The sequence below is a fragment of the Myotis daubentonii genome, chromosome 7 (assembly GCF_963259705.1).
Source record: "Myotis daubentonii chromosome 7, mMyoDau2.1, whole genome shotgun sequence".
Lineage (NCBI taxonomy): Eukaryota > Metazoa > Chordata > Mammalia > Chiroptera > Vespertilionidae > Myotis > Myotis daubentonii.
In genome coordinates, this window is record NC_081846.1 from 6,193,453 (window position 1) to 6,221,282 (window position 27,830).

The 27,830-nt window shown below is 38.6% G+C and overlaps 1 protein-coding gene across 1 annotated transcript; it reads right to left on the reverse strand.

Annotated features, from left to right (window-relative positions):
• Positions 1–337: 337 nt before the first annotated feature.
• STK17B (serine/threonine kinase 17b) lies at positions 338–27,830 on the reverse strand. The gene is made up of 8 exons (XM_059702624.1): positions 27,692–27,830; positions 17,446–17,610; positions 11,061–11,273; positions 7,852–7,996; positions 6,618–6,744; positions 5,044–5,092; positions 3,751–3,934; positions 338–2,345 (listed from the first exon to the last, which is right to left on the reverse strand). The coding sequence occupies exons 2-7, from the start codon at positions 17,565–17,567 to the stop codon at positions 3,751–3,753; spliced, it is 840 nt and encodes a 279-aa protein (XP_059558607.1). The 5' UTR covers positions 17,568–17,610; positions 27,692–27,830; the 3' UTR covers positions 338–2,345.

A 27,830-nucleotide genomic window follows, 5' to 3' on the forward strand; every position in this document is an offset into this window, starting at 1 on the left:
TCTATTCTACTACTTTTTAATCCCACCTCTCTAGGGATCTGATCCAAGAGGAAAATTAAGTTCTATAAATTCATCACAGTTTCACACTACTCTTCAGATGTGTTTTCAGGCATCCGTTCACCTCACAGGGACTCTAGATTCCTGCTTCAGTCAGATACATCATCTGCTTTTCATATACTTTCAATCTTGGGAGAAGAAAAAAATGAGAATTGAGTCATTTGTTAATAACTTCTCTCTAAAGATTGTTTTACTTTATTTTTACATTTCAATTAGTAAAAATATTTAAATTCATCCTTATGAAAAAAATTGAATACTGTTTATGTGCAACCACTGGCTGTTTTTGTTTTTTTTTTAATAGAAATTGTTAGGAAAAAAGGTCTGAAAATTTACAACTCTGTGTATTCTATTAACTAAGAGGAAGTATATAAAGTATTTTAATATTCCTAAGAGTTAAAGAAAGCTAGTATAAAATATATTTTAAGAACTAGCTTATAATTCAAAATTCTAACATTTCTAGATTTTTTTTTTTTAGTATGGCACAATTTCTCTAGAAATTAAATATATAATATGGTCTTTTTTGTAAAAGTAATCACTTTCTCTTTTTCCAATGGCTTACTAAGCTTTACCTGTATTACCTTAATACTGAAGGCAAATAAATGGACAATCAACAATTCAGAAAAAAACTCATCAGTTTTACATATACAAGAACCCAGTTTAGCTTCCACAATGACTAGTTTATTGACCCAACAAACTGCTCCTTAAAGAATTTATATGTATATTCATATGTCATAAGACAAGAGCTCCTTTGGCACCTGAGTTGAGCATATCAGAGTGAAGAATGCCTAGACAAAGTTGTCTAAAGACTATATTTTCTCTCTATATACATATATACATATACCTGTACAAATATACACACACAAATAGAAACAACTTTCCTTCAGGAAATGCTGGGGATATAAAGACTACAATGACCTTAACATGACAGTATAATAGACTTTTGACTAGTCACCAGGTGCAAAGTCATCGAAGATCGCCCCAGGAGTGAACGTGCCCCGCTGGGACCGCACATAGTCCCAGCCCTGAGCACAGGTCCTGCTGTCCCAGGGACTCGCTGGCACTGGTCCCACCAGAAGACCGCGAGGGCCCCTCTGCAGGGGCCTTCCAGGAGCCGCGCCACCACGAGGAATTGACGCGGGAACTTCAGGAGCGCCTAATGGCATGTGTTTTATGACCACATCTACCTTGTGACTCTGGCACTGTGTTCGTAGTCCTACTGGTGCTGTGACTTTTTGAATGCTCACTTTTAGAACTCTGAATGCCTGTCTCGTATCTCAAGACTTAGAAGACATCTAGAATTCTCTAAGGCACCTAAGTCTGCCAGCATTTTCTCCTAACTCAATTAATAAAGGTGGTTAGCCGACTAAAATTGGAGCGCACTCAGTTTTCCCGAAGTATCTTCTACTCTAGAAATTCTGGAAGATGGAATCCTCTACCCTTGTAAACCGTATTTTCCATTTGTCAGATCCAATCACATCTGAAGAAGACAGAGTTAAAATGCCATGCTACCCTTTCCTCTGCTCTAACTTGTACATAACATCCCCGCTCTGGGGTGTAATCCCCCTGTGCTCTGGGGGAAGGACCTCTCTCATAGAGCACACTACATACAATGAGAAGCTTATGTAATTTCAAAATAGCCATCAAAACATCTTCAAATATAAAATATCTCTTCATTATTTTCAGTTTACATCAACCATAATATAACTCAAATCACTTTTTTCCCCTGATATATAAAACATTTTGATAAATCCATATGAACTTAAATTATTCCAATGCACACTTTTATTTTTGGTTATATATTTGTCTTTTCTTCTCTGCATAGTGGTATCTCAGGATAGGAAATGAAATTATGCTAGTAACTAATGACATTTTAAACAATTTCCTAAATCCTTCTATGCAAAAGTGCATGTACAATATAAACAAGCCATATATAAAGCTACAGACCAGTCACACACTGGAGTGGATTTCAAATGCCCAAGTTCAGTCCACAGGAGTCAGAGAGAAGAGTGCTAACAGAGCACATCTGAAACAAGTTCATGGGGGCTGGGCAACGAGTCATCAAAGCGGAATCTTTTGGAAACCACACTGCTATCCTCTGGGATGTTCTCTTTGTCTTCTCGATCCTCACAGGTGCCATTACAGGAGGATTTCAGAGTCTTGTCTTCAGAGGACCTTGTCGTGTGATCCTGACCTTGAGGGGGACTGGACATTTCCTCGGGGAGAAACAGGTTTCCAAAATCCCACTGCTGTAGCCAAGAATGAGTGAGGCAGATCTCTGCTGTTGGTCTCTTCCTTTGAGAGGAAACACCAAGGAAAAACTGAGAACTAAATAGCAGTTTGGAAATGTCTGCAGTTCAGTTATCATTAAGTTACGTGTCATAAATATGAAAATAACACATACCCACAGCACAGAAGGGAGTAAGAATAGGAACCCTGGAGAACCTAGTAATCTCTTTCATTCTGACATGTGCCAAAAATTCAATTTATCATGGAGCTTAGAGATGAAACTAGTTAAAAAGCTTGAGAATGGATGTTATCCTCACAAATGAAAATTAGTGAAATTATAAAGTCTCTTGGGTTTATAGACCCTTTGAAGGAAAATATATGTACGTGATTTATAATATCTAATATTACTTTGTTATTAAAAGCAGTCACTGCTAAGTCTTAAAAACAAAAGCTACTCTTCAATGATGCTTACCTAGCATTTTGAGTTTTTAAACTTTGTTTTCTATTACAAAAGTAACATAGTCAAATATCACAATATTTCAAAAGTAAGAAAAACACCTACCTAGCCCAGAGCTTCAACCTTCACACAACCACATTACCCTTAAAACCTGTTTCCTTTCTTTGCCTTCATGTTCATTTTTTTCTAACTATAAAAAAATTAATGTGCTCATTATAGAAATTTTAGAACCTCGGTAAAAGAATATTGAAGCAAATAAAAACTGCCTATAACCAGAAACAAATATAGTGGTACTATTTCAACTGTCACGTCCAAAATACAGCCAGTGAGAGCCTGTTTGGGCCAATAAAATAATTAACAAACCTACGAGGTTTTTTTCTTAAACAGATAGGAGACTGAGTCCTCCTGAGAGTAAATAATGATCCGAGATAAACGTCCTGACAAGTAATAACACCAGGGCACTAGGCCACGGCCTCTGCATTAAGGCCAGCCAGGCCCTTTCCACATAAACACTGCTGACCCTGGCAGACAAAAGGGAGGTCGGCTTTTTCTTTTCCTGCCTTGAAGTTGCCAATGAGTGAGGTCAGAGTCCTAAGCCACAGTTTCAAGTCCCTTCTTTGGTAGGCGGTCAAAGAGCACCCGATGATCCTTAAAGATCTGACCATCAGGCATTTGCACTTGCTACATAACTGTGATCATTTAACTACAAATCAACCAGCTGTGTGTATTGTAAACCTTCTATTTCTAATTATTTTAGGGAATTTCAGGAATTAATGGCAGGTTGAGAGAAAAAGAACACATATCTTCCCTTCACTCCAAAATTTCCTGTTCTGTATTTTATATTTTCCATGTTTGAAATTATGAATTTGTTATTTAACGATCTCTCATACCACCTCTTTCCCCATTTTACCCAAGAGCTTACTTTTAATAGTGTTATAGTTTTAGAATGTATGTTTCTTAATCAACATAAATTATTTATTTCATAATAGTAAACAGATTAATGTTCTTACTTACTCTGGATTTTTTACTAAAAGACTCTGGATAAAGTCTGTGGCCAGTTGTGAAACTGATGAGAAAGTTTCCTCTGAATAATCTACATTAACTTGAGATATATTGAGGTATGTTTCTTGATTATCTTCTCCCACAAATGGGGATGTATGAGTTACTAACATATAGGCTATGATACCAATATTCCTGAAAAACAAAAAAGGGAGAAGAGGAATTTTAAATGTGTTAATATTAAAACATTTATATAAAATAATATTGATACTCAACATATATATTCCTGTTCTCAACTTTACAGTTAAACTACAGACTTAAATTGTTTTCCTAAGTTCCTATATTATTAAAACTAAAATAATAATCTCAGAGTCTGCCTCACAGAAAAAGAATATGGGGGAAGTGCACATGTGTTATGTAGTTATAAATATATTAAATATATATCATTATACCTCCAGTCTGTCCTTCACACAAACACTTGTTACCAAGTACACAAAGCCATGCAAAGAGCAGCAATTTCCAAATGGTGTCCAATGACACAGTAATGATCTGTGAGACATAAACAGGGCTTTTGTGCAAATAGAGTCTGCAAGTTTGGCAAAGCATGAAGTTGGGCGGGTAGATTTGTTTTTACTACAAAACTTTTCAGAGCCTAAAATAAGTTAATGACAAGTCTTGTGCTCAGGAGTAAAAAAAAAGAGAATACGGACAGTATGTTTCACTCACTCATTCAGTTACAGGACCCTTTTTCCTCGGCAAACCCATTACAGCTCCGTGAACCCAAATCTTTCCTCAGCTCTTCCACGTGGCCTGTAGTCAGAGCCAACAGCGGTCCCAACTACAGCCGCATAATCAACTCCAGGTCTGCTCCCCGGTCCTCTGGGCTAGCCACAGAGCTCGGTGCACCCTTGTTCAGGAGAGCATATCTTTTATGATATGCCCCCAGAACACTACCCTTCTGCATTGACCTGACCCCCCTCTTGTGCTCAGTTCTAGGCCTAGATCAGGTCCTGCTTGTCTGCTGCTTCCTCACGCTCAGTAAACAGCATTTCACCTTTATGACAGAACATGGAGCATGTTCCTTTACTACATCTCGTCTTCCTCCTGTTTATTTCTGTACCTCTGGTTCAGAGCCGAAGTGCTACTTAAAAAGAACAGATAAACACTTTCCTGTGGCATAATAATGACACTTGAGTAAAACCTTTTCAAAAAAGCCTTATTATTTACATTTAGAATCAAAGAACTCTAGAATATACACTACCCAACTTTTAATAAAGGCATTTAGGTAACTAACAAAATCTTACCACATATCTGTAGCTGTGGTAATAGGATCATAATTCAGGATTTCTGGAGCTGAAAGGGAAAATATAATTCAAAATTCAATACTGACAAATTTAAAATCATGACAATTACTTTACATCAAGTTAAACTGGATTTAATTTTTAAGAACTACTAATATAAGATCAATCGAAATTTAACATCACATTAATTATCCTGTGACTGGACATTTAAACATATCTAATGTTAAGCAAATTAGGTAACCACATGATTCAAAAGCTCCAATAATGTTCTTTGGTGTAACTGGTAGCTATATATATATTTTTTAATCATTTAGATTAATCCCAGAAAAAAATAATTATGAAGAAGTGAAGAGTTAGAAGTTAGAATCTTCTTAAAATCTTATTTTACTACTCTTGGGAATTAGTTTGGGTTATTTCATTAGACTAATTTAAGTTTGCCTTTTCAGGGTAATAGCATCACATGCATCGTACAATGACACGGGGAGCAAATTGTGCTTCCTGGATGTGCTCTAGATTTACAAGTAGATCGCATATCCCTAATTTCCTGTGCAATTAATTTCCCACTGTCTCTTTCCCTGCCAAAGTGCTTTTTAAAATGTGAAATAAATTATCTATACTTTCTAAACATTACCATAAATTTCAAATTAGTAGAGTAAAAACTCAGATTTATGCTTGAATAATAACTGCTTGGTTTCACTGTATGATTTCCTAACTTCTCCAAGAAAAATTGTTTCTAAAGCCTAGCAGTGTTGGTAATGGAGCCTTTGAGACCTACATATTGTCATCTGTCACTGCAGCTCCTACAACCTCTTCGTATACGTCTGGAGCTGTGTTATCTAGAATTACAATAACTCATTCTAGGGCACTATGGCCTCTACTAAGTTAGTCATGTGCTGCGTTTCTCACTGAGGGAACGTCAGCTGCCTGCTGTGAGCAGCACCTGCTCTGCTTAGTTCAATGCCTGCATAGGGACAGCAATACACGCAGAAACGAAAGCGTACAGACAGATTACTACTATAAATTTAAAACTTCACATTTACATGCTGCCTCATATGCCTTAAAAACCTTCATAGTCTAATCAGTTGATTTAGTACAATGTTATCAGATTATCTAGTCATAAATTTTTTTGTCACACTTCTTTAAAATCCTTTTACAAACTGAGGCAAAATCTCACATTTTAAAGCAGCACCAACAACCAACCAATTCCTGCGAACTGAAGATATCTGTATTGTCAACAGCATTAATGCTGAGACAGGACAGAAGGAGAAGTGATGTCCACCCAACAGCCTGGCCTCAAGGGCAGTGACGGCCGACTTGATCTGTTTTCCTCTATTTCCTGCTCCCTAACTTTCTTTTCACCCACACATTAAACTTTTAAACTTATATGCCTAATATGCTGTGAATTGTTATGAATGTCCCAATAATCTTATATTCATTACAGTTCATTCAACTGTGTCATAACCAAAATACCTGAACCAAATATATCCTGAAATTAGATGCTCTAAAGTATATAACGTAGAGGCGTCATTTAGTTAATAAATTTCAAAATGGTGTAGAAAATAAGAGAAAATTCTTACCTAAGTATTCAGGTGTCCCCATGATTTCCCGAAGTTCACATGCATTTCCTAGTTTTCGAGACATTCCAAAATCTACAATTTTTATGTCCCCAAGAGGGTATATGCTGCTCAATAATATATTCTGTGGCTAATAAAGCACAACAAAATATGATCAGTAATATACAGCAATAAAACACTACTAGTCTCTGATCAGAGGTAAATTAAGTGGAACGTACTACTTATATATTTCATATGAGTCATACATGAAACATTTGCTAAACTATTTAGAAAGAGCTGTAGATTCAATGATAAATAAAGTAAAAAATTCACTCAGAGGATTCTTGGTTTGGGGAAAAAGATGGGTACATAGATTGATTAACTGATTACGAGCTAGAGAGTACTCAGTAATAACGGCTCCTTAATTCTGCTCATAATAAACCCAAGAAGACTCTGCAGCAGAGAAGACGCTTAAGCTGAATCCTAACGGACACACAGGACATGCCAGTTAGAGAGGTGCCCTGGGGAATCGCATGAGCGAAGGCTTGCGGGAATGAAGTACATCCATTTCCAGAAACAGAAAACGGTTCAGTACAGTGTGACGGTCCTGGGTCTGACTGTAGGTTAGACAGTAAGCTGCATGGGAAAGTCTACGGAAGGGAAATTATACAGAAAGGGAAGAGTACAATATCAAAAAATAAGATGCAGATGGATTCCAATGTTAAGGTTCTTCAGTAGCTGGGGCGGAAGGATAAGGAGAAAGAATAGTACCATGAGAGGCTGAAGTGATGACAGGGCTTGGGAAAGGGGCCTGGATGATCTGGGGGAGAGAGGGCAGAGGAGCAAAAGACTGAAAACCGCAAGAGAAAGATGAGCGTGAGGGAGCAAAGGAATGAGGACAAGGAGGAAGTTACCTTCAGGGATGGGTCAGAACTGAGTATTTTAGAGGGAGGCGGTTTATAAACAGGAAGATCCAAGACAAAAGAGTAAGATGGCGTGGGGTGCTTTAAGGCTGAGAACATGGAGAACTGATGGTTTAAGAGCCAAGTGACTACCGTGAGCTGCTCACACATGCAGGCCTCTCCTCTCGGCCAACACAAGCTTAAGTCCATGCCACACAAGGGAAATGGAGAGCACACCAGTGCCGCCTGGACCGCAGATCTGACTGCTGCTTCCTGCCAACCCAGCCTGCCACTGTGCAAACCCAGAGCAAAGAAGGAACGAGTGTAGCGGTGCTTACAATTGCATCTTACGTTACCTTTAAATCAAGGTGCACAATGTTATTCTGATGCAGATAATAAACTCCTTCAAGTATTTGTTTGATGAGTCTGATAATGTCACTTTCAGAGACCATTTCCGCCAGCTCAGGTAAACACAAGTTGAAAATTTCTCCACCTGCAGCACTGACATAAAATTCAGATAATAGAAACTTGAAAAATCATTGACCTAATATGACGCTTTTAAATACTGTATCCCTGTTAAGTAAAAGACACACAGCCATCTACATTTTAGTCTCCAAATACACATTTAGAGTAGAAGAAGGGCGTGGGAGGGATCTTTAAGGAATAAAGTAGATGACAAGAATATTTCAAATTATGGATGCTAATATTTGAATATTTAACAAATAAAATTAAATTGCATTATAATTCAATAATAACTGCCTTAACTGCAATGAAAAGAATAGCTGACACTAGCAGCTCAGTTCTGCTGCCCCTCCATTTTACTCATTTTTATTTAACTACAAATATCATGATCTTCATGACAACCTTGTGAGGTAGGTGGCTATTACTTCCATTTTACAGATGAAGAACCAAGTTCAACGAGGGTAGAGCAACTTGTACATGGTCACATAGTAAATGGAGGAACCAGAATCTCAATCTGTATAAAATGGGTGAGAATCAATGTTCTTCACCAACATCCTGTTTGGCAGCTTCACAAAGAATATTTGGGGCTAGAACCCAGGTCTTTTATTTATATGTATGTATGTATTTATTTTTAAAGTACTGAACAGCCAAAGACTGTTGCCAAAGGCATAGTGAAAAATCCCTACGTCTGGTGTCAAACAACTAAAATCCTAAATCTGCTATTTAAAGCAATATAATTTAGGGCCAGTCACTTATTTGAGCTTCCCATCCGTAAAATATAGAGCTATCACAACAAAACAGATTTTATTTTTTGAGGACTAACTCTAAATAATAAGATAAAAAGGTCTCAGTCAGAACATCATGCAAAAAAAATCTAGATGGTTAGTCATCAAATTTAAAAGGTATGTTTGGGAATATCTAAAGTAAAGCACATTCTATGTAATAAAACAGGAACTCACTCACTCTAGGAACCACTATTTTTATTTCTTTGGCTCACTGCTATATCCATAGCATTGAGAACAGTGTCTGACATGTAGAAGTGTTTTTGAATGAATGAATGGATGGATGGATGGATGATGGAATAGGCAGTCATGCTTCAGAGCAGCTGAAACTGAAATTCAGAAATCTCAGTGACTGCCAAGAAGAAGAGCAAGTCATAATGTATTAGGAGCCATAAGAAAAAAAAATCAATGGTTGTCACAAATTTGAGTCTCACACTGAAAGTCAGGGGACTGACCCTTCACACTGCTGATGTAACTCACAGTCGAGCCGTCCACACCTAGTGTGCCAGCAACCAGGTGCCCGCGGGCAGAAGCCGCAGAGCCACGCTGCTTTGCATTTTGTTTGAGAGTCCAAAGAACCCCGTGGGGCAGCTGGTAGGGAGCACATGTGAAGCTCTGATCACGTGTACCTCATACCTCAGCTCCCAACCCTCTGCATCTCTCAGCATATTGATGAGAAAGTAACTTTGATATCTGTCTTAACTTTATCATGGTAAAAACAATCTGAGTAGGAGACATTTAGTTTGCTTTAAAATGTCTAGCAGTGAACTCCACCCTGTGCACTCCTGTAAAGACACTGCACATAACTCGAATGTGATGGTAAGTGCATGCGCCTGTTTTTCCTACTGTAACATAATGCCACACACTGAAAAGCATCGCCCCGACTCCAGTGGGTTGCTGCATGAAGTTAGATGAGCCATGTAAAGTACCGAATACAACAGATGTTATAAGGATCAACACAGATCATCACAGTGTCTGACACATGATAAATACTAAATAAATAATCACTATTTATTATAATAAGCAACAAATACCAGTTCCACACCTAACCAACACCCAGCATTTCTGGATGTGGGGCTTCTTGATGATTATGAAGGCAATTTTCAAAAGTCTTCACTAAATTAAAATTCAGTTTTAGAAACACTGCATCATACATATAGAAGTATATGTAATATATTCTTAAGTGAACAAAAAGGTTACAATAGAGTATGCCCAATAGATCACAATTTGTTTCTAAAGGTAAATGTGCATAGACTGGAAAATAAGAATGATTTTTAAATATAGGAATATGCCATAAAAGTAAACATACTTTACATATGATATCCATTTTCTATATCTTCTAAATTTAACACAATAGGCTATTACTTTTGTAACCATGGAAACTATCCTACCAGTTTTTTGTTTGCTTATTTCAGTAACAAGGTCAAACAAATACTATGACTGTCAGCCTATCAGACTGTCTCTTCCTTTCAGTTTGGCAAGCTGACCAATGTCTGTTGTAGGACTACCATTTTCCCCACAAAAGAGATACACAGGTGGAGCTACAGAAATAGAAAGTGAGCCAGCGTTAAGAGGAAAGAAAAAAAACATAACTTAAGAAGCAGATTACAGAAGTTCGCAGAAACTGTATAAATACTTTGGCATGTAAAGGAAACTATCAAGACATCCACCAATTTTAAATGGTTCAGTTAAAATGGCAAGATGTCAACAATCGGTGAATCAAGCTGAAAAGTAGTGTTATTCTTTCAACTTCTTTGTAGATTTGAAGTTTAAGTCCTAATATGTCAAAACTTTTGAAGCATTTTATTGTTGCCATTTAGATCAGCGGTCGCCAACTGGTGGTCCGTGGGGTCCGAAAGGTTGGCGACCACTGATTTAGATGATTGAAAAAAGAGGATTTTATGAAAGCTGACGATGCTCCTTTGTATATTCATCCTCCAAACCTAGAATTCCATCACTGTTTTGGAAAAATGTCAGCTACTTTTCACATAGTCAAACATGCAGATGCCATGTAAGTAGATAACTTTTTAAAGGTCAGCTGAAGAATCTGACACATGTAGTACTCACAAAAATGCATGAACAATGAAATCATATTGGTAGTATCCCAGGCTCTTCTGCTACTTAGTTTTAGTGTCTGCGGGGCTGTACTCTTAGCCTGGTCAAAGTAGATGAATATAGAGTACCTACATTCCTGTCACATCTCATCAACAGGAATGCTCACAAGATCTTGTCATACCTTTATCATTCTTGACTTGACATTTTAAGTCACCCTATCCCACCAATGAAGGAGGTACTATAAATTTACTAGAGTGTATACTTACTATTCCAATACCAAAATGATTTCACTTGTGTTTTCATAGACTTCATGGAGATTGATCACATGGGGACAGGACCTTGCCAACTCAAGCACAGCAATCTCGTGCAGGATCTCCGCGCGGCAATCCTGTCCTCTTCTGCGCTTTTTTAGGAATTTTGCGGCATATTCTTGGCCAGTTGATTTTGATATGCACTGTCTAACCACAGCAAATTTCCCTCTGGGAAGAAATGACAAGCAATTCTAACTTTTCCATAAAGAACAGTATTAGTACAACACAAATACTGCTATACCTCCAACTCAGAATCAACCTTTTCAAAAAATCATGCCATGAAATTTATCATTTTTCTCTTAAACTGCTGCATGTACATTTATAAAATGTACAGTATTACCACATAAAAACAAGAAGGGCAAATGTCACAATAGGATGATGGAACTACATTTGTTCTTCCCTATTAATATATACATGATCATTGTACACCAACTCCATGCCATACTCTCCACATAAATTACTGTTTAGCCCTAGCCGGTTTGGTTCAGTGGATAGAGCGTCAGCCTGCGGACTGAAGGGTCCCAGGTTCAATTCCCGGTCAGGGGCACATGCCTGGGTTGTTGGCTCGATCCCCAGTAGGGGCTGTGCAGGAGGCAGCCAATCAATGATTCTCACTCATCGTTAATGTTTCTATCTCTCTCTCCCTCTCCCATCCTCTCTGAAAGCAATAAAAATATATATTTTAAAAAATTACTGTTTAATATCACACAATCCTTTAGTAAATGCTACTCTTGTTTTGCAGACTCCAGAGAGGCTATGTATCTTGATCTATTTCCAAAGACCATGCCCTTAATAACTTTAACTCTATCAAAAAGGCTTTCCTTCAAATACAAAAAATTAAGACGAACGCAAAAATTCGTACCTGAGACTTAATTTTATTAGTGTAATCGCTTTGCCTTTCAACACCACTTTTAACAAGCTTTGAAGCTTCCTATCACAATTTGTCAGTTGTATTACCAGTAAATCTCTTAGTATTGCTCAGTAGTCTATGAAGCCTGTAACAGATGTCAAAGGTATGCATATATGTCCTTTGGAGAGAACTAAACACAGTTCACCTTCTACTAAGAAATTAATGGTTATCAACAGCTATGTACAAATACACCCATTATCGTCACGTATGTCATTTTAGGAGTAAGTATGTGTTTAGCTCTCTCCAATAAATGCTCAGCATCTCAGCCAAAATTTAAAGACAGAGGCAAATTGCATATTCTCAGCCTATAGTTGCTCAAAATCTAGTTTCCCAAAGACCTGATGTTATTTTGAGTAATACTACTTGAGGAGACTAATAAAAGCTACAAACTGCCTATCCAGAAAAATGTACATGTGCCCATAAATAGTACGTTTTACATACAGTTTCAGAGGGATTTCAGAATTCCAAGCCCATTCATACAACTTCTAAGCCTGAGGACAACAAATCCAAAATTAAGGAACTCTATCCTAAGGTTCAAATTACTCTCTAGATACCAACAGATCAAGTCTAAATAAAGGATCTGCAGAGAGTAACCTCTGTCCCACCACTCCTCTTGCCCCAATGTCCCTTCCATATACTTCTAACATGGCATACCAGGTGCTTCGCAAGGAAAATTTTTTAATTCATTTGGTATTTGGGTTTGGGGTGGGGCCAAAATATATTGTTTGATTCTATTTTACTTACTGTTCTCAAGGACCAGGATGACAAAGATTCCTATTCTTTATTTCCCAAATTTCCTCCAAATTGATGCCAATGAAATACACTGGAAATCACACTGAAAAACTATAGCTACTAATGCCAGAAAAGTAACCAAGCTATAATTTGCCTCCTCCACATTTATCAAGATATAAATCAACTCAATAAATCTGCATGGACAAACCTGATTCTTTGAAAGAACTTTTCATTTATTATTTGAGGATGCTTAATTTTAACTACAAGATATTTTCTTACTGTATGCAAAGAAATACAAATTGATGCATTTCAATGAACACACAAAAAAGTTAACATTTCCTTAGCTTTCTTTCAAACCACTGGTATTTTATACCAAATAAACTGAGTCGGACTAAGATTAAATGACTCATGAAAGGTCATATATGGGATTGGAGTGCCAAGAGTTACACTGTGGAATGTGAATCCCTGGCTTTCTGCTCTAACCACCACAAAACAATTCCTCCTTTTAAGACAGCTGTTTTTTAATAAGTGCAACTCACGCACTTCTGCCAATTCTTTCTTAGATTTAGAAACAAAATTTATCTAAAACAGAAAGGAAATTTTAAGTTTTATGAAGAAATCCACTCTGTAAAACTTAGGAATCAGAAATAGTAGGCCAAGAAAATTGTCCACATATTTTATAGCACTAATTGTAACAATTCAGTTCAACTATAATTTTATGAATGTATCAATAAGCCAGGATTTTCTCAGAAACAAACAGTAAAACTAAATACTTTTTATCAAATTGTTTCAGGTATTCTAAATATGCTTTCTTAAGCAAGTTTAGTTCTCATTAGTCTAGAAGCCGTGGTCAGCAAACTGCAGCTCACGAGCCACATGTGGCTCTTTGGCCCCTTGAGTGTGGCTCTTCCTAAGCCTTAGGAGTACCCTAATTAAGTTAATAACAATGTACCTACCTATATAGTTTAAGTTTAAAAAATTTGGCTCTCAAAAGAAATTTCAATCGTTGTACTGTTGATATTTGGCTCTGTTGACTAATGAGTTTGCTGACCACTGGTCTAGAGCAAAGGTGACCAAATATTGATAATTATTTATTTGCCAATGTTCACCACTAAGTAAAAGCCCAATGAAGGCAGAGACCCTATGTGTCCTAGTTACTACAGTAATTATAAAATCTCCATCAGCTAACTAACACATAACAGAAACTAAAATATCTGTTGAATAAAGCAAAAGTTAAGCCACTACTATAATACCATATATTGTGCTATTTTGAATCCTGTACTTAAAGCATTTATATTTTTAAAGCTTGTGATTCCAATAAAATGTTACTTATATATTCACTACCTTATTTACATACCATTAAATAAGGTTAAGTATTTTTATCATAATTATCAAATGACTTAGGAAAAAAAACCAAGTATTTGATTTCTATTCTAAAATGCTAATTGTGGTTTAGAATTATCAAAATAAACTTCAATACATAATGTTCCTACATCAACTATAACAAAAACTAAGAAAATTTAAAACCCATACCAAGTATATATAATTAATTCATACCCCAAAAAGGCAAATCTGAAAAGATTTCCCAGCAGTGAAAAGGTCTAGTAGTTACCCTGTGCATTCTAGAATAGACAATAAAATGTGAGAGAAGGGGGAGGGCAACCACAAAGGAAGCTGACGTTTATTTCGGCATCAGCCTCACCCTGACCACAGAGGCCTATGAAACTTGCCTCAGTTGGGGGGAGGGTAGAAAAAAAACTTAACCAACATGTTAAAAAACAGGAACAACACAAAGAGCTTTGAGAATAGTCAAAATTGAACTACTAACATTTGCATGTTACTTTAGTTTGTTGAAGAAAATAAATTCTAAAACACTAACATCTTAAGATTAATAAAAAGCAACTGATTTAGAAAGGTAACTTTGTAGTTCACCACATGCCAGAATTAGGCATTCAGATATTTCAAAACGTACACGCCTCAGGATAAATCAGACTATAGTGCTAATTTCTATTAATTAGGGTTATATTCGTAATTAAAATTGGTAATGATTTTAAAAGAACTTAGTCCTGGCCTGTGTTTCTCAGTTGCTAGAGCATTGGCCTGCTCCCTGAAGGGTCACGGTTCAATTTCCAGTCAAGGGCACATACCTAGGTTGCAGGTTCCACCCTCAGGCCTCATAGAGGTACCTGAAGAAGGCAACCAATCTAGGTGTCTCTCTCACATTGATATATCTATCTATCTCTATCTCTCTCTCCCCTTAGCCCGCCCCCCCCCCCCAGTCTTTTTTAAAAAATGTTCACAATCAATGGAAAAAATATCCTCAGGTGAGGATTAACAACAACAACAACAAAAGAATTAAGGCAAGTTCTTGGCAGAGGAAATGTGATTTCCAATTTATCAAGGTTTACTAGATATATCAATATTTACCGTAACAATTTTAAAAAATGCTAGGTCTCTTTCATAAAGATATTAGAAATCTGAATGTGTTTCATCAGATTCTACCGAGAGTCTTTGCTCTGAAATGTTAGAGTATATCTGATTCAATTTATGCTTTTTATGTTGGCATCTTATTTGTAAAACAATTGAGAAGTATTAATACCGTTCTCTACAAAGTTTAACTTTTCCTCAAAGAAATTTTATAGACTTTCTAGCTCCCAAATGCCCTATTTTGCAAAGTTAATAAATGTTTGTACATTTACTCATTAAAATAGTGACTTAGAAAAGCAGAAAAGAATGCCCTTTATTGTATGTACTGTTCAGGGCATAGTCAGTTACCTGCTCAAAGCAGTTTCCAAACATTTTTGCAGCAGAAGGAAAATTGGAGACATCTAATCCACCCTCTCATCTTCAAGAAAAGGAAATCACACAACTAAGTAGATCACACAACTTTAGGTTCAGAGTAAAAATAGGTCAACTGACTTGCAGTTTAACCTGTTTTTACAAAATATACTAACGGATGCCACAGGACACATATCTGACATGGCTGCCAAAAAAAGAAAGAAAAAAAACTCCCAATGGAATCTTAGGCCTCCTCAAATAAAGTTGTTTTCTACTGTAGATGGTAAGACACTGACAATCCTATCCATCCCAAGTCTCCTTATTCTCAGACTAACAGTGAAAAAACAAAGTGGTTCAGAAGAAGGCTACTGGAGATGAGGTCATAAGATGAGCGTTTAAGGAAACCGGCAATGCTTAGCCAGAGTCAAATCTCAGAAGGATTTTCACCGGGACATTATAAGCAGCTACAAAAGGAGAACCGTGCCTCCTGCAGATGCGAACAGAGAGAAAGCAGAACTTAGTGTGCCTAGGAAGTGCTCACAGAAAGGAACAGGCGTTCTCAGGCCGTGAGTTCCCCATCACTGAAGCAGTCAAATTGAGGCTGGGTAAACAGCTTGCCAAGAAAATCATAGAAAAGACTGCTGCACTGCATAAAAAATTGTATTAGGAGATCACTGACCACCAAAGTCCTTCCCATGCCAAGGTTCCGTGACTACACCATGTGAGATAAAAGTAACTAGAAGGAAACGTATGCTTTCCTGTGACAATGCAGAGAAATCATTAAAGATTTAGAGCAAAATGATTTTTTAAAACATTCTGAAAGGTTTTAAAAACTGTATCTTTTAATACACCACTAAAGTACTCATGTTTTTAACACATAATAAATATGCCAGAAATGTGAAATATGAAACATTTAGTTCTTAGCTGGTGAGGCAGGTATCATCCTCATTTTGCAAAATAAAGACTGTATCTATATCAAGATGTTGGGTGCAACAACTACATTCAGCTTAGCAACACAATTACTTTCCATGATTCGGTCCATTTTTGTTTTCACATTGAAATTAAGGTAAAAACCAATTATACTATTTTACTGTAAATTTATCAATGCAAATACAGACTTAGTAAAGCATTTTAACAGAAGCCAAAACACTGCCTCCAGAACTAAAATCAAACTGAAGACAGAGGCCGATCACCATTTTCTAATCCTCTGATAACTGTCTTTAAAGCTCAACAGATGCTAAATAAATAACTTAAATACGTTGGTTTATCTTTTATAACTTTGATAAGTATTAAAATGATAGCACTAAATGGTCTTATAATCTCAGGTCATTAAGGAATTTACACCTTGGTTAAGTCAAAACAGATTAGTATTAGTGTAAGTACAGGTTTTACTGATAGAACATACATTCCTTTTTTATATACAGAATTCTAATATCAAATATGAGTTAATTTTTTTGTTTAATTTAGGAAAGAAGGGGAGAATCTAAACATTATTTTTTTAAGCCCAAACACAATATCCAGGATTTTTTTATTTGACAAAAACTTATAAAGCACTCTACTAAGTGTTTTATAAATATTAACTAATGTAATCCTCACGACCACCATGTAAGAGTTATACAATTATCTTCACCCCATTTCTCAGATGAAACTACATCTTCAAGAGGGACAGTCTTTTACCTGAGGTCACTAGGCTAAGCTGCCTCTCCCCAGGTCCACCTCAGACAACCCGAAGTTAGGGGACAGAGCAGACATCCTAACAGCTCACTAACCCTCCCGTCAGTTAAGACTGGGCCTGAATAGTAACAGATGATGACTTTTCTTTCTAATCACTGTTAAATAACGACTGAGTTTCATATAACTAAAGACACACAAATCCAAAATGTGAATTTAAACAGCATACAGATCATACAATTTCCTTACCTTCCTAGCTCTTTAGATGTCAGTGTGTAAAAATTATTAAAGTTTTCCATTTTCATTGGAGTTTGAGGAGCTGTAGTTAGCAAGCCTGAAATGCTTCGGCAATCAAATCTTCTCCTCGACATGTTAGATGGCGTCCAGATATGCTTTTCAGTCACTTCTTTTTACCTATTTTTTAAAAAAGAGAAGAGACAGGATATAACTTCAACGTAGCTCAGGGACAAAAAAAAGATATCTCAGACAGGATGTGCATTACATTATCAGCTCCAAATATAGCTATAAGACATCCAAAAAGAAGATTTAAAGAGCACATTCTCCCCACCAGGAAAAAGATTCACACACATAAACTGGTATGGTATTTGAACTATGTTACTGACTTCATTCAGAATAAAACTGCTGTTAAAAAAAACACAAACAAAAAAAACCTGTAGCCCTAGCTCAGCCATGGGCAAACTACGGCCCGCGGGCCGGATCCGGCCCGTTTGAAATGAATAAAACTAAAAAAAAAAAAAAGACCGTACCCTTTTATGTAATGATATTTACTTTGAATTATATTAGTTCACACAAACACTCCATCCATGCTTTTGTTCCGGCCCTCCGGTCCAGTTTAAGAACCCATTGTGGCCCTCGAGTCAAAAAGTTTGCCCACCCCTGCCCTAGCTGGTTTGGCTCAGTGGATAGAGTGTCGGCCTGCAGACTGAAGGGTCCTGGGTTTGATTCTGGTCAAGGGCACATGCCTGGGTTTTGGGCTCAATCCCCAGTAAGGGGGTGTGCAGGAGGCAGGTGATCAATGATTCTCTCTCATCATTAATGTTTCTGTCTCTCTCCCTCTCCCTCACCCTTCCTCTCTGAAATATATATATTAAGAAAAAACCTGTACAATTATTTTGAAAAAGTTATAATTTAATACAATCACTCAATTTCATTTTGAAACTAAAGTTCCATCTTCTAAAACAAGATAATTTATCATAGCAAAGTAAGGATTATTGTTTTTAAATATAATTTCACATGGCCAAACAAACTTTGTGGTGAATTCACCCTTTATGAGTTATATTACTGACATCTGAATGACTACAAGAAGCAGAATTTGTTTCACAGACTCTACAATTCAATACTAAATTCAGAAACTTTCATAGGTCTTAGGAGTGTCTTTTTTTTGGCAGCATCAAGCACAAAGCCTGCCGTGGATGAAGAGCTCTATAATTTTGTTGGATGAGTGGCTGACCATACCAGAGTTCTCATCTACATCTGAAGCTCATATTTACCTCAAACTTTGTGATATTTATATGTATTCAGTTTTAACATCACAGCTACTATTTCCTAGTAATGGAGTTCATACAACAGCAGACTATATATTTTAAGCTATGTCTCACTTTCTGCTATGCCTATCTAATAAGAGACGCAGTATTATTCTCCGAACACCCTCTGTAATACCCCCCAGGCTTTTGTGGTTTCTCTGCCACAATTTCCCCTCCTTATTTCCTATTTGACACAAACTGTTTCTTTACCTTCCCCGATCCAAATGCCAGCTATATCAGCTTAGCAAATAAGCAGTGTGATTGAGGTCAGTGTTTTCAGCTTCTATGTCTTTCTTCTCGGTTTTATTCTTAAGTCAGACAATTTTTTCCTCTCACTCTTGGTCTTTGGGAAAACAAAGCCCTAGCTGGTTTGGGGGTACACCTCTAGTAGTCTAAGGGTAGCAGCGTAGCATTCTGAAATAACATTTGGACTGAATCACATCTGAGTCTAAATCCCATTTATCCATCACACCAGCTATGAGCTCCTAACTAAATAATTTAACTTTGTTACTCTTATGGGCTGAATTATGCTCCCCTCAAAATTCAAATGTGGAGCTCCTAACCCCCAGTACCTCAGAAAGCAACTGCACTTGGAGACAGGGCCTTTAAAGAGGTGGCTAAGCTAAAACGAGATCATTCGAGTGGGCCCCCATCCAATAGGACTGGTGTCCCAATGAAAAGAGATCAGGACACAGACACACAGATACACCGGGGGAAGACCCTGTGCAGACACAGGGAGATGCCATGGAAAACCTAACAGAAAGGCCTCAGCAGACAGGGACCCCGACACTGATCTCAAGCTGCTTCTCTCCAGAATTGTGAGACAATACAGTTATGTTGCTTAAATCGCTCAACCTGCAGACTTTATTATGGCAGCCTAGGAAACTATTTTAATACAGCTTCTTTTAAAAATAAGAAATGAATATTTCCAATAAATATCACAACACTTGCCTTTCAACATGACTATTTTGCCGTATTGTGTTTAAATTGATAAATGAGACATCATAGACCCAGTTGAAGCCCATCTCTTCTTTGCATCCCTAGTTTACATTCCCACTACCACTGGGTGGGAGGGCTTACCATTTCATTGCCAACATTTGCCCTATTTGGAGTTTTAATTTTGGCTATTCTAGTGTAATGAGGGTGAAATGGAACTTTGTAATTTGCTTTGGATTTCTGATTACTCGTGAGGAATGCTTCGGTCCTGCTGCTTCTGAAGTGTGGATGATAACAGAACCTCTCTTACAGAGCTCTAAAGATTAAAAATTAAAATACGATGAACTCACGTAGAATTGCCGGGAGCCGGTCGATGCTTGCTGTTTCAAGGGACCTGGCATATATGGCATACTGTTCTTAATATGTTTCCTCACCTTCTTGGCACTATGTGTTTTAACCAAGGTCTCTGAGAAAGGTTGTTTCCCCAGGTAGGGATTTTCCCCTGAAGTTAGGGAGGGAATAAAACCTCTTAACTAAGTGCCAGGCGGGTAATTAATCACTTTAACTACGAACAATCATGCTTAAGCTACATAATCTTTACTCCCTGGAATGGAGATAAGAAACGCCCTAACCTTTGGGATTGATAGGATTGGAATCAACTGGTATAAATACAGATGTAACAACACAGAACTTAGAAGACAGAACCAAGAGAGACAGAACCTAGGCACAGAACCTACACAGAACGTTCTCTAGAGACAGAAGAACTTCGCTGGAGAGAACATGGCAAAAGATCCTGGACAGAAACTGGCCTCAGAACCTAGAGACAGAACCTAGCGAGAGAACATGGCAAAAGATCCTGGACTGAACCTGACTACAGAAATTGGCAAGAGAACCTGACTAGAACCTGGTGACTGAACCTGGCTGGAGAACCTGGACTGAATCTGGCTGGAGAACCTGGACAGAACCTGGCTGGAGGTCCAAACCAGAACTTCGCTGGAGAACCAGAACAGAACCTGGCTGGAGAACCTGCCTGGAGAACCTAGCAAGAGAACATGGACACAGAACCTGGCTGGAGATCCTAACCAGAACTTCGCTGGAGATCCAGACCAGAACTTGGCTGGAGATCCTGGCTAGAGATCCTGGCTAGGCTGCTGATCAACTGAACGCTGTCTCCGTGTCATTCCTTCTTCGCCGACTCCGTCCACACCTTTGGGGACCCCTGGACCTGCTGGGGTTGGACCCCAGCATAGAATGACACCGGTACAGTGTGGATGAGGACAGAACCTATCTTACAGAGCTCTAAAGATTAAAAATTAAAATACGATGAACTCACACAGAATGACACCGGTACAGTGTGGATGATAACAGAACCTCTCTTACAGAGCTCTGAAGATTAAAAATTAAAATACGATGAACTCACGTAGAATGACACCGGTACAGTGCTAATCCTGAGACTGTATCATGACTGTCCAATACATATATATTGTTAATATTCTAGCCAAAGGGAGTCTCTATGCAGTCTCTGCCATTGCTGAGTACCGTTTCCATATACAAAACTCTCAACCCAAGTTAGCTTAAACTTGATTCTTATAATTCTGTCTTTTTTATTCTGTTTTAATGACCTATTTGTGTATTTTTTTTTAGCTCTGATGACACTGAGTTTCACAGGTACATATTCCTCTCTTAAAAAGTCAATAATTATCAATTCCTATGCTCAAGCTATTTCTTTTAGGTCATCTTTGTATTTTTACAAAAATTTTTCTAAATTTGAAAGTCTATGTGGGCCCTAGCCAGTTTGGCTCAGTGGCTAGAGCGTCGGCCTGTGGACTGAAGGGTGCCAGGTCCAAGGGCACATGCCCGGGTTGCGTGCTTTGATCCCCAGTTGGGGACATGCAGGAGGCAGTCGATCAGTGCTTCTCTCTCATCATTGATGTCTCTATCTCTCTCTCCCTCTCCCTTCCCCTCTGAAATTAATAAAAATGTATTTTTTTTTTAAAAAAAAAGTCTATGTGAAATCTAAAGAACAAAAAAAAAATAAAACAGATTCAAAGATATAGAGAACAGACTGATGATTGACAGAGAGGAAGGGGGTTGCGGAACTGGGTGAGAAAAGTGAAGAGATGAAAAAGTACTAATTGGTAGTTACAAAACAGTCATGAGGAAGTAAAGTACAGCATAGAGAATAACAGTCAATAATACTGTAATAACTATGTATGGAACCAGGTGGGCACTGGAAATATTGGGGAAGTACTCTGTAAAGTATGATTGTCTAACCACTATGCTATACACCTGAAACTAATACAAAATTATATTGAATGTAAACTTTAGTTTAAAATTAAAAAATAATTTTAAAAAGTCTATGAATATGCATACTTAATGATCACATTTATGCCATACACACACACTGAGTGGCCAGATTATTATGACCACCCCATCAGTACTTCATTGACACTTCCAAAAATACTGAATATTGAAAACTTCCTAAGAAAATACTCTCAAGGTTTTATTATTATTTGCATAACTAATTCACTTCATTGTACTGATATATCTATATATCTACATAGATATATAGATATACACGCACACACACAGAAAGAAAGCATGTACCTTTATCATGGATACAAACTGGCTACATTCCCCACAATCAGGACTTGGGAAATATGAGGACAAGAACATACCACATTCAACCATAGAGATAGAATACAGGAGTGTGCACCTCATCTAAATTCTAGAATCTAAGATGTCTATTTCATGCTGTAATGTATCAACTACAAAGTAATCTATTCATAAGAAATCTGGTTGAATTAAGATATATTGACAAATAAGTATTCTCTGCTCTCAAGTTTAAAAAATGTCAATATGGATCTTACAGGTAGTCAAAAATTTATGTTTGATGAAGCTTTATAATTGTGGAAAAAAAGAAACTTGTGGAATGAATGAACCCCAAAGTCAAACAATAGGAAATGGTTAAATACACCTAAATAATAGGATATTATATACTCAAAAATTGTGCTTTAAAGAATCTTTTAAACTCAAATTATAAAGTGAAAAAAGGAAGACATAAAACTTTATAAACAATATGATAATTTTGTGGGAAAATAAAAAAGCAAATAGCAGAAGACTGAGAACAATGCAAAATGTTAACAGTGGTTATCTTTGGGTGGTGGGATTATGGCAGTATTTATACTTTCTGGTGTTTAAGTTATCTATACTAAGCAGATTCTACTTTAACAATCAATAAAAATTTAATAAGTACCTTTGGGTAAAAAAGATGGATGTAAATAAATATATATGATCGGACTCTAAGTGCAGAAACACATTTGCAACAGCAAAACATAACTCTTTACACATTAAGGGTTTACTTGGCTAGAAGTTCAAGAGCCATTACCACTCAGGTTTTTTAAGGCCTCAGTGTTTTCTCTGCATTTCTCAAACCTATTTCCAAAGGTTTTTTTTCATTATCGCCCATTATAGTAATTACAATGCGCATTCAGATATGGGTCAGTGAAGGAAGGAACAGAGGAAATGTTAGACTTGATCTGGCCTTCACTTGCTTTCAAGGGAGAAAGCAAATGTGATGTGATCAAAAGTAAGACAATTCCTAAATAGCTCTAATTTTTAAATATTCATCATAATATTCATTCCAAACTTATCAAGCAAAAATATTTCACAAAAATAGAATATATCTACAATAAACGAAAACACCTAGAGAACTAAGGGGTCTGCTTTGATCTCTCCATTAGCTTCCTAGTACCTACGAGCTATTAAGCCCTGACACGTGACACACACAGGCTGAGGCAGGTGCACCCCGGCTTCACTTCCTGCCACTCATGTCTCATATTTTGCCTCCACATCTCTGTTATACTTTCCTGCCTGAAACAGCTTTTTTACCTTTCCTTAAATGGCTAACGTTTCTGATGCATCCTTCACATCTCAACATAGAATGTGATCTCCCCCCCTACCCCTACTCACGGAAGCTGACATTGTTAAAAACCAAAAAGTTAAGTGCCTCTCCTTTATGCTTCCAACAGGACCCTCGACATGTCTCTTTACCTCACTATCTAACATGTTAGATTTCAATTATGTTTAGTGTCTAAAGAGCAATAACCATTTACTTTTATGCTAAACCCCCAGCAAGGTGTCTGGCACCTGATAGGAATTTTCAAAATGTTTGATGAACTGAATTATAAGAATTATGAAATAAAGCAAGAAGCATTTTTAGGTACATCTCAAATCATCAAGGGTTGTGCAGAACTTGAGGTCTATCTTGAAATTATAGTATTGGAGCTCTAAATGCAGCTAGTCTCTGCTTAATTTGGTATTTGGCTAAATAAAATATTTTAAACTGCTACTAGAGAATTTCAATTCTAAACAGGATGGCCACAAAATATGGAAATATGGATAAAATCATTTCATCAGATATTGTAATGTAACACCAACAGACCACTGATTTTGTATTTTCCTGCCTTTCCAGACTAGGTGGCCACCTGGTTTCATGTAAATACCTACTTCAGCTAAGATAACATTTTAAGAGCTGCCTCAATCAGGAAATTAATTCAGACACTGCCCTGTTAAGAACCGATCAATCTAGATTTTCCTGAAATAAATTTGAAAGGCAGTGGAAAGCAAAGTGAGGCACAAGATTATAAGGAAACAATTCCTTTTTACATAGGCATTTACAGCTACAAAGTTTTCCCTAGGAATCAGAGAAACTGGAGACGTGTTTATCTAGCATCCATCAAAATAAACGAGGAACTTTCTGCTGGTGTGGCAGAGGGCTCCATTTTTAATTAGTCGTTGATTAGAAGTAAATGTAATGCAGTAGACATAAGAATAAGGATGATTTCCAATTTCAAGGAAGAGACTGTATCCCTTATGTGTTCTACTAGCATATTTTGTTTTGTTTAAGATTGAGTATACAGAATAATTCAAGAATTTAATCATTTGAGAGTCACAAGCAAGCCAGTTAGCTGACTCTAGTCCAAGCAGTCTAGTATATATACTACCCAAGGGCTGAAGTCCCCAGTAAGATCCCCAGGCTGGATCCTATGTCTACACATAAGGCCTGGTGCCATCTCTTCAACTTTCAGAAAATCAAACCCTGTAATTGTGGAACAGTATATAGGAAGATGTTGCAAAACGGAAATACAGTGGGCCAACACACACAGTGCTTGCCATTCATCAGATGAAAAATTAAGTTTCTGTTGTAAAATAAAGTACTGTTTACTTATAGCATTCCTGAAGTACTATTTATTCCATAACGATTCCAATGCAAGATGGAATATGATCATCTAAGGATTAAAGATGAAATTACCACCTCACTATTAATATAAATTTTTTAAAATTATTAAAGTATTACTGTGCCCTCATTTGGGGCAGAAGTTGCAAAAAGTCAGGGGTGCACCAAAATATGTTGTATATTAATATCAAAAGAAACTGACCGGTATAGATGTTAAAATTCAAGGATAAATGTATTTGGGAGAAAAAAAGAGTAAATAAATGAAAGAAATAAAATAATTAACAAAATATATCTTGAAAATTGCATTTATCACAACATATTTAAATAAAAATGTGTTCGTAATTTAAATTTATAAGTAAATTTGTTAATTAAAATATTCAAAGAAATGTGCTTGATTATAGTCTTCAATAGAATATATACCACTTACAATTCCATCATTGAATTTTGTTATCCATACTGTGGAAAACTAAAACATTTAAAGTTTTCCCAAGTGGAAAGGAAGTACATAAATGACTGTTAATGTTTCTGACACAATCAGTACCCTTAAGATACAAAATAATTCTTTAAAAAATTAAGAATCAATCAAAATCCTTTAAAAGCAGAAAATCTAAAAGCACTATTGTTAGCTGCCCATTTTATACACAGGAAATATGCTCTACAATACAATATATGTGCAATTTCATGACAATTTTATGATTAAGAGAAAGTGTTAGTTAGCAATGGATTTCCTTGAGTCCTGGGTTTTAAATTGGGCTCAACGATTAAAACAGGAAAATTTTGATAAGGAAATGCTCTCATAATTATCAAACAGCTTTTAAAATACGTTTACTTAGTGTTTTGTAAAACACTGTTAGTGCAAGCTTAAAATAAAATCGTTTGATTGGAAACAACCACAAATGCCTGTATCTTCCTCAGACTTGTTATTAGTGTGCTGACAGTGATCAATAAGCCAAGTCTCAACTTTCCTTCAAAACTGATTCTATCTTAACCAAATAATAACTCACTATTCAATGAGCCCGAGAAAGGGCAACCATTCTGTATGCACACAAAAAGGCTGTCAAGTTATGACACCAATTTTACGTTTAAAATTCAAATATACTGCCATGTAAGTGTATTTCACTTCAATCCATCGTTTAGAAAAAATTATCTAAAATGTATATATGCATCTCAAAAATAAAGCAGCTACTGGTAAGAACTCCGATTAAAATATTGAAAAAAAAATTTGTAAATGTAACATCTGCTCAGAAGAGGGCGAAGGGGAAGAAGGGGGGGGTCCTCAAACTAGGGCGCTGTTCCCATGGACCTGCCTTTTCAAAAACACACAGGTCCGTGTGGTTCAATATTCACAAAACAAGCATCTCAGAAGTTGATGAAAACTACTTCTGGGCAGTTAGCGATGAAGCTATAAAAGGCGGTGTCTATGGGAAAGTGGGTTCATCGTCAGTCTGTCCCGCCGGCTGTCAGCATCCCGGCATCTGTCCGCCCGCTGGCTGGCGAGTTTAAAGGGGCCACACCAGGCGGGCCTCCCCGCGGGCTCAGCCGATCACCGGTGCCCAGATGTCAACATCTGCTCGGCCAGGCCGCCAGGAACGGGATACACAGGCCTCACACTGATATTTGACCACGCGGAGGAACTTTTAAAGCTCTTTTTTTACTTCTTACTTTCAATATGCAACTCCAAGTCCGGATGCCTCTAATCCAGCGGTTCTCAACCTGTGGGTCGCGACCCCTTTGGCGGTCCAACGACCTTTTCACAGGGGTCGCCTAAGACCATCCTGCATATCAGATATTTACAGTACGATTCATCACAGTAGCAACATTACAGTTATGAAGTAGCAACGAAAATAACTTTATGGTTGGGTCACCACATGAGGAACTGTATTTAAAGGGCCAGAAGGTTGCGAACCACTGCATCGCATCACAACTCCACCCCCCACCCCACTCCCCGCCCCCCAGGAACTGCTATCAGCCGCCGTGCAGCCTCCTCCAGCTGGCCTCCACGCCACTCTCCCGGGGAACCCCAATGAAGGACTTCTCCCCGCGCTGAAGCCAGAAGGCGTCGCGCGGCCACCCACCCGGTTTGCGCCTGGGTCGCGGGCACCTCGGCGGTTCACGCGGCGCCGAAGGAAAACCAGACCCGGGAAACCGCCCGGGCCGGGCAATCGTCCCTTCCACCCGCGGGCTCGAGACGTGGCCCACGCGCAGCGACCCCACACGCCCCCGGAGGCGCACGCACCTCCCCGGACGGGGGGGGCGGCTGCGCTCGGGGCGCGCCCACCAGCCCCGACGTGACCTTGCCCGAGCCCCCGGCTGCCGCGAGCTCGCGGGACGCCAAGGGCCACGTCGGCGCGACGGGGCCGGGACCAGCCGGGAGGAGGGCGGCCCCACGGGACGCGACCCGGGAGGGACCGGCCGGCGCGCGCACAGGCACCGACACCCGCGCCCCAGCCCCCGGCCGAGTGGGTGCCGGGAGGACCCCTACCACACGCAGGACACCGGGGGCCGGGGAAGCGGGACGCCCCCCAGACGCGGCGACCGGCCGGGCAGAGGAGCCCCCTGAGGAGCGGCTGCCTGGACCCCCCTCCGCCGGCCGGGGGTCGGGGGCTCCGGGTCCGCCCACCGGCCCGCCCACGCGCCGGGGCCCCTCCTCGGACTCCTCCCCCCTGGGGGTCTCGGCCCCGGAGGTGAAGGGGGGCTGGCTCTGGGGAAGGGGTCGCCGTCCCCAGGAAACCCCCAACCCCAGCAGGACGCGGACGCGCGGGGCGGGGACACTGACCTCTCGGGCCGTGGGGGGTCCTCTCGGGGCGGCCCCTCCGAGGGTCTCCCGTCCGCCCCGCGCCGGCGGCCACGGCAGGACGGTCCCAGCTCCAGCCGGTGAGGGTCCGGAAGCCCCGCGCGCAGGACCCGCTGGTGTT

Coding starts and splice junctions, on each gene's coding strand:
- STK17B (XM_059702624.1), bottom strand. CDS start 17,567: ATGTCGAGGAGAAGATTTGATTGCCGAAGCATTTCAGGCTTGCTAACT. Junction 7,997..11,060: donor ATCATTTTGGTATTGGAATA/GTAAGTATACAC, acceptor ATTTTATGTCAG/TGCTGCAGGTGGAGAAATTT. Junction 3,935..5,043: donor ACCACAGCTACAGATATGTG/GTAAGATTTTGT, acceptor TTTGTTTTTCAG/GAATATTGGTATCATAGCCT.